The sequence below is a fragment of the Lycium ferocissimum genome, chromosome 11 (assembly GCF_029784015.1).
Source record: "Lycium ferocissimum isolate CSIRO_LF1 chromosome 11, AGI_CSIRO_Lferr_CH_V1, whole genome shotgun sequence".
NCBI lineage: Eukaryota > Viridiplantae > Streptophyta > Magnoliopsida > Solanales > Solanaceae > Lycium > Lycium ferocissimum.
In genome coordinates, this window is record NC_081352.1 from 65537215 (window position 1) to 65545375 (window position 8161).

Here is an 8161-nt window from a genome sequence, read left to right on the forward strand (position 1 = left end):
AATTACATATTAAGTTGCTTTACTGGTCATTTTGATCCACGTGTCCTTGACCACGAACACAAATTCATCTGAACCGTTTTCCTAGTAAACAAAAGCCATCACTGCCGCCACCTCCACTACTAGCTGCAATTGATACGTGTTATCTTTTGCAATGCGCTTCAACAAACATTTTTTTTTTTTGACTATATCATGTAAAATAAGATTTTCTCAAACATTTTGATGTGTAATCTAATTATTAGCTTATGTAACTTTTATATTTAACAATTTTTTAATAAAGATAAAATAAAAATATTCAGATGCTTAGAAACTGATGAATCCTAATCATCCAATGCTCATTTGTTGAAACAATATTTAAAGGAAAAATATGTATATTCAGATATCTTAGCCTTGAAAAAAAAAAAAACATAGGGGCTCAAGTCTCTTAAGTTGCTTTTAGCAGTGATTCTTGATTTTGTTAGTTAGAACAATATAATGGTCTGATCAAGGCATAAGAATCCATCATCCATTTGAAGTTTTGGTAGGTATGGCCTATGGGCATTGTCCCCAAAAAGGAACAAAAAAAGGAAAGGGTAATTTGCAAGGCATGCCACCCATTCTTATACTTCATTCAGGTAGTACTCCTATTATTTTTTCAGTTTATCAGCAATTTATCAAGTGTATAATCCAAGAACTCCAATTTTTAAATGTCATCCTTCTCTTATTTATGTTAAGGTCCACGTTGTTTGTTTGTCCTTCGAGCCAGAAAAATGAATCCTAAGGCCATATATTTCCCAGTTTTCATAGCAATTGTTGCTGTTTTGGCATCAACTCGTTACATGAATCCACCCCGAACGTACTTCAATTGCATTCTTGATCGTTTCTCTACAGCATCATCGTTCAGTGTTAGTCGTAGCCACCACCATGATCATCATCGTCACACTGACGATGATAAGGCAAAACAATCACCCTGTGACAAATTTTCACCCAATTTTCCCACTATAGACACAAGTACAACGTCCATTCTCTGCGTTGATCGTAATGGTTGTTGCAATTTCACCAGAGTGCAAGCTGCTGTTGATGCTGTTGGGAATTTTAGTGCGAAAAGAAGCTTAATATGGATAAACAATGGCATTTATTTGTAAGCAGCAGTAGTTCTCAATCCTTCCGTCCTAATTTATGTGGCTCCTTTCGCTTCCCGTGAATCAATTTGACTAATCTTTGAAGTTAAATTGAATTAGATCAACTTAATGTTTTAAAATTGAAATGTAGATATTCGAAAACTATATGATAAGTAATATAAGTTGCAGTTTTTTTTTTCATGCTAATGAGATAAAAGAACATCATAAAATGGTATGTTGGTCAAAAATTACATAGTTTGAATCTCGAACGAAAAGTATTACATAAATTAGAACAAACGAGTAATTAATTAGGTGACTTTGTTAAGTTCTCTTGTTTTATAATGTAACTGATTTTTATTTTTTTTGTTTGTTTGATTAAAAATGCAGTGAAAAGGTGATTATTCCAAAAACAAAACCTAACATCACATTTCAAGGGCAAGGGTATACGACCACAGCTATTGTATGGAATGACACAGCCAATTCTGCAAATGGCACATTTTACAGTGGCTCTGTCCAAGTTTTCTCTACCAATTTCATTGCCAAGAATATAAGTTTCATGGTATATACACTTACCATCAACCCTTCTCTTTCTCTTTCATTTTCACGCAGAAAAAAGTCTAACTATTATTTCGCTACTTGTGACTCCATACTTGCAATGGCAGCTCAGGAATTATAACAAAGAGATTCAAAAGAAAAAGAAATATCTAAATTATCACCTGCGATTTAATTGACCTTGTGAACTAACGTTATTTTTGGACAACTTCTGCCACTACATCACAAATTTTCCTTATGTCGAAGAGATTCAATAATTTATATATGTAAACGAAATTCAACAATTTGTTACCACACTATAATCTTTAGACGAATGGAGTTCAATTGAATGAACCCTATCATTATACTCCATCCCAATTTATGTGGCAGTTTCTTATGTACATAGTGCAATAAATACAGAATGTAGCTCCAATGCCGGTGCCAGGGGCGGTAGGAGCACAGGCAGTGGCGATTAGGATAGCCGGAGATGAGGCTGCCTTCTGGGGTTGTGGATTTTTCGGAGCACAGGATACTCTTCATGACGATAGGGGTCGCCATTACTTCAAGGATTGTTATATTCAAGGTTCCGTCGACTTCATTTTTGGCAATGGCAAATCACTCTACGAGGTACATTACTTTTATTTCACCTAATCATATCACAAGTACGAAGATATTGCGTGGAGTTCAAAATACGTGTTATCTTTATCCCACAAAATACATATTCTCCTTCTGTTCTAATTTATGTGGCGACCTTTGTTAGTTCGGTTGAACGAGTTTTTCTTTAACCGTAATTTTTCATATGCCTTTTAAATAATTTGAATTGTCAAATTATTATATGTATGACTTATATATAGTATTTTTATGTATTTTCTAAATATTTTTTTTTTTCAAAAAGTTTATAAATTCCATATCCGAATTCACTATAAAAAAAAATGACTCTCGAAATTCGAATGATGCCACGTAAATTGAGAACAGACGGAATGAATCTACATAGCTATCTCCTTCTTTGGTCAGATCTTCCAATCTTTTCACAGTGACGTACAGTTCATTGAGCGCGCTCCTTTAAATAATAGCAACTTGAAAACTTACCTTATTACTAGTTTTCAGACACGTGCGTTGCACATGTTTTCCTTGCTAATCAGTATAATATTTTTAAACACAATATATAGATTGGAATGAGTGGATCACAATAAATTTGAAATAGAAAAGCGCACGCTCGAACTAATGAATAATGAGCCTATATCATTAATACTGGGAAATCTTCCCACGCTTCGTGCGGATAATGATGACCTCATTGAATTTTGCGACTTACTTTTTTCTAATATTAAGAATTAAAAATAACAAAAAGCAAATTCTTAAAAAAAAAATGTTGATAATATTTCATTGAGTACCTCTAATGAATGATTTAGAAGTATTATTCATTCATCATATGTTATATAATACTTTTACTTGATATATTCTTGTGTATATAACTTCAACTACATGGCATGCATGTTTTCTAAGATAAAAGAAAATGTAAATAGTACATAAAGCTCATTGCCGGAGAAGCCAACAGAGTATTATTTAGTGTTCTTACATGCCTTAAAATGTGTTTAGACATCAGGTACCACATGCAACGAATTATTAATACAAATTTGGAGGAAAACATAAAAGTAAGAGAAACAATACTGCAAAAAAACATGTAGTTGAATTTATTGATTCGAATCACGGATCGAATTAACAAATTTGGAATAGTTTCATTATTGATCGCATTAGTACCAAATTGAAGATCACCTTGAAGAACTTAAACCAAGTCAAAAATACCACCAAGAGATGAAGAAAAGAAAAACATCAAAACTGCAAAAGAAAAAAAAAATTAAATATGCTATATGATTAGATGATTGAGCATATTTTTAATTGAATTAAACAGACTACAAGGATAAGCATCATTACAGCGTATTCACCTATTTTTCAATGACTAATATGCAAGAGGAAAAAAACTAAAATCGATGAAATAATGTGGAAATCACTACCTTGCAAATTTGATTTTTTTTTTTTTTTTTTTTTTTTTTAGGATACAACTTAAGACTGAGGCAACAATAACTATTGTCAATTTACCCTGTTAAGTTTCATACACAAAAAAAGTCTAGCAAATACTAATAAATAACAAAGAAGTTAAATGAATTTTATCCCAATCCTACTCATATAAAATTTTAATCTTGTATTATCACTTAATAATGAGATTCTGATCAAGCTTAAGATAAAGAAGACGGATTATTTATTACATCTTAAAAAGCAATTGTTTCATGAGATTTTAAGATCAATGAACAAATAGATTCAAATGGACCTTACTCCAAAAAAAAGTTACTAAAAAGAGACAGAATAATACCTTGAATCAACTTCATCATATTTTTTTGTATCACCTTGCTCCGTAGAGAAACCGTCATTATTTCTCTTTTTATAATCTATAAAAAAAATTCACCAACTGAGAATTAATGAACAAATATTAGATAAAAAATACATCAAAAATAAGAAGAAACAGACTCCCTGTTTCTCAATTTATGTGCCACTTCTTGTTTCTCAAGATTCAAGTATGTAAATTTTGGTCGATATTTTATAATATATATTTTTATCACATTGACATGAGAAAAGTTGCAACTTATAGTACTTTTTATATAGTTTTTTAATGTGTAAATTTTAATTTAAAAATGTTAAGTTGATGTAATTCAATTTAGCTTCAAAGCTTGATCAAATTAACGTGAACGATGTGACATAAATTGGGAAGGAGGGAGTATTAATGAACAGAAACCAAAGAGTGATTGAGGATTTATGGTTTAAATCATATTTTCGGGCAAATGAAGCGGCCGGTTCTGCTTTTTCTTAATTCAATATATCTTTTCTCTATAGCAAAATTTTAGATTGAAAAAAAAAAAGAAGTAGAAGCTTTACCACCTTACTTTCCTCTCCACTCCAGTCAAATTATCAGTTTTCTCCTTGAATATCTTTTACAAAATTGTCATTTTTCTGCAAAATCACGAAACATAAAACAATTTCTTTTCGTTGGTTAGTTTCTCTTTTATCATTCCTATTAAAAAAAAAAACTAAAAATTGAAGAGAAAAAGTAAATAATTAATATCATAGATGCACACCAGAGAAACTTTAAAAAGATGCGGAATTATATCCATAAGCAGAAGCCAGACTACGGTTAAAAATCAAAATGTAAATCAATGATAATTAGAATAAATAAAGAGGAAGAAAGTCTATATTGCTATCTCAGTAATGCAAAAGAAAAAGGAAGCGTAAAGCCATAGAGGCAAAGGAATTCTTTAATATGTTGAAAATAATAGGCAGTTGAAACAAATCAGTATAAAAGATGATTTTGAATGGGAAGTAATGTCGGTAAAGGAATGGACGAATAGGTGTGGATTATTAATTCAATGATAACTAAGGTGAGAGAAAAGTAAAATTTTGACACTAATTCTTGAAAGGCAACGTTTCAGTAATAATTGAGGAGAGAGAAGAGTAAAATTTTGACACTTATATTTTTAAAAGGCAACGTTTCAGTAATAACTAAGGAAAGAGAAAATTTAAATTGACACTTCTAAAAAGCAATGTTTGTAAATGTGGACGCAACTGTTATGTGATGATATATTAAATTAGTACATTTTTTTCCTAATTGAGTATAATCCTATTATGAAATATAGTGCAATAATCAATCCTTTTCTTCTAGCAAAAAACCAAAATTACAATCAATTTAAGGGCTTCAGATTCTTGTCGGGAATTCGTTATATAAGCTGCTACTTAGTGCATTTTCATCTTAGCATTTCATACTTTGATGTTTAGTGTTTAACATGAACAATCTTAAAATACTTTTTTCATATTTAAATATAAAGCACTCATATTTTGATATGGACAAATTGTAAAAGAAGATCGAAAGTAAGAAGTCAACTATGCTAATTATATCCTACAGGGTGCCTCTTTCTAATTTAGCCTATTATAACTACGGCAAAAAAGGTGTAATAAGTAATTGATGCTAGTTAAATTAGATTTCTTTTATTGTAAATCTGAGGTTGAGAAGATAAAAAATGAGACTAAACCCTCAAATTCAGACAAAAAAAATGTAACCCCCAAACTTAAATTTGAAAATATTAATTTTATATTTTATGTATGGTTAATTTACCGATTAAATGATCTTTTGATTCGATTGCTGATTTTAAATGGTGAAACTTCAACTTTTCTTCCATTAGCTTTATTCAAAGATAAATTAAAATTCTATAGAAGCAACCATGACACCGCCAGTAGTATGAGTCACGAAACAAAAAGTTTTCAGATGGGAACACATATATGAGGTACTTGTCTAAAAATAACACTATTAGTAGTGTGAGCTATGAAATAAAAAGCTCCCAAATACATGCACACGCATAAGACAAAGACATGAGTGAATAAAATGACGTAGAGAAAAAGGCAAATATTATATTACCTGTTGTTGCAAAATGTAATACGCAGAAGCAGGAACAACATTAGTCTTTTGGGAAAAGAAATACTGAGGCACTGCTTTGATAATTAGTGTGCGCTTTTATAGGGTAAAATAAAGCATGTAAAAGGTTGGAAAAATATGAAATTTGTAACTGAAAAGTGAAAATGATTATGACTAATTGTTAGCAAATTCATAGCTCATTATTGAAAAGTGAAAATGATTATGACTAATTGTTAGCAAATTCATAGCTCATTATTGGATCCACATGGAAGATATAAGGAGAAAAACTGAAATGTTAATTAAAGACAAATTCATATCCATCTATTAGTACGTGGGAGATGGAGAGCTGCAATGTAAATTAAAGCTCAAAAGTAATTTTTTTTAATACATCTGTTTTATTTTTTTATTTACAAATCAACTGAACAGTTATATAAATATGGTTGGTAGATTAAAAGGTCTCAAAAACAATGTATGAACATGTCGGAAAGATGAATGTATTTCCAAAAAGTGCTTTCACTGATTCATTGAACTTCCCATTTAATTGATTCATTTAATTATCATTGGTAGGTAAAATTACTATTTGGTACATAAATAGTATAAGAATAGTATTTAGATGATGGGTAAGAATTTCATTCAATTTTTTATGGGTATTTTGGTAATTCAACTTTTCACTTTGGAGCTTCCCACTTTTAGTATAGTATGATGATTAGAGAAACGTATGAAACCATAACCAACATTCTGGATTTTGGAAGTTACGCATTATATTCCTTATGAAAGATTAGCTTTTACATGCGAAAAATCCAATGAGGAAGAGGGAAATGAAATGGTTACAGAGGGAGTAATATTTTGAGGAGTATTTTCTTTTTGAAACAAAACGAGTGCATGTTATCAAAAGCACCGGCAAAAGTAATTAAATGTAATAAATAAAGTTTCAAGAGGCCGATCTCTCTGAATTAGGTCTTCTAATAGTTTCGAGTGCATGCAGAACTGCCAATTGATATCAATAGCAAGTCCAGTAGCAGCAGGAGTGAAGTCGATAAACGGGGCAGTAACAGCAAACGGCAAGGCTGCCAAAGACGAAAACAGTGGCTTTGCATTCGTGAATTGCACTTTGGGAGGCACTGGTTGGATTTGGTTAGGGCGTGCGTGGAGGCCTTACTCGACCGTCGTCTTTGCTAACACTTACATGACTGACATCGTGGCTCCCGAGGGCTGGAACGACTTCAACGACCCTTCAAGAGACCAGTTAAGTCATCGATATAATCATTTTATCTAAAAGTTTAAACTAAATTATCATTCAACTAAATTATACTACTATTGATTTTAAAGTTTAATTGATTAGAATGATTAATATGTACAGGACAATATTCTATGGAGAGTACAACTGCTCAGGAGCAGGATCCAATATGTCGCTGAGAGCGTCATACGTTCAAAGACTAAATGATACACAAATTGTTCCCTTCCTCAACTCCTCTTTCATTGATGCTGATCTATGGCTCCAATCTTTCTCCTCTTAGCACTTCTCCTTCTCCGTATTTCTCTCTATAATTCTACTTTTACGTCCGTGCACTCGCATAATATTTCAAAATTGATCAAGATTGTTGTAATATAATTATGGATTTATCATATACAGATATATTCATTGACGCTATTATAAATGAACTTTTACCTATCAGTGCAATTTAATCCGCTTTACAACATCATTTGTATTATTATTTAAATCATTAATTCTGTTAATTTTCGAGTGTGCCTTAGTCTTAATTTACAAGGAAGCTTTATCATACTTAAACAAGGATGGTTCTAAAGTAGGTGTCAAGCTGAGAAAAGATAGTAACGGAAGATTGCGTTAGCGCCCCTTATTTTGCCACCTGTAGCCCAAAATAATTGGCAATGTGTGATCTTATAACTTTGCCCCCCCCCCCTCCCCCCCCCCGGTCTCCCTGCCCCGCCTCCTTTCTCTCTCTCTCTCTCTCTCTCTCTTTTTTTTTTTTTTTTTTTTTTGGTTACATTTTTCTCATCTCATCTCGAATCTCTTTTCGAACTCCTCAGTAACTCATAAATTCTCGAGGTAGTCCTC

The 8161-nt window shown here is 31.7% G+C and overlaps 1 protein-coding gene across 1 annotated transcript; it reads left to right on the forward strand.

Moving 5' to 3' along the window:
* Positions 1 to 646: 646 nt before the first annotated feature.
* LOC132037934 (probable pectinesterase 8) lies at positions 647 to 7758 on the forward strand. The gene is made up of 5 exons (XM_059428597.1): positions 647 to 1117; positions 1485 to 1656; positions 2049 to 2255; positions 7070 to 7329; positions 7445 to 7758. The coding sequence occupies exons 1-5, from the start codon at positions 747 to 749 to the stop codon at positions 7599 to 7601; spliced, it is 1167 nt and encodes a 388-aa protein (XP_059284580.1). The 5' UTR covers positions 647 to 746; the 3' UTR covers positions 7602 to 7758.
* The last annotated feature ends 403 nt before the right edge of the window (positions 7759 to 8161 follow it).

Coding starts and splice junctions, on each gene's coding strand:
- LOC132037934 (XM_059428597.1), top strand. CDS start 747: ATGAATCCTAAGGCCATATATTTCCCAGTTTTCATAGCAATTGTTGCT. Junction 1,118..1,484: donor ATAAACAATGGCATTTATTT/GTAAGCAGCAGT, acceptor TTAAAAATGCAG/TGAAAAGGTGATTATTCCAA. Junction 2,256..7,069: donor ATGGCAAATCACTCTACGAG/GTACATTACTTT, acceptor GAGTGCATGCAG/AACTGCCAATTGATATCAAT.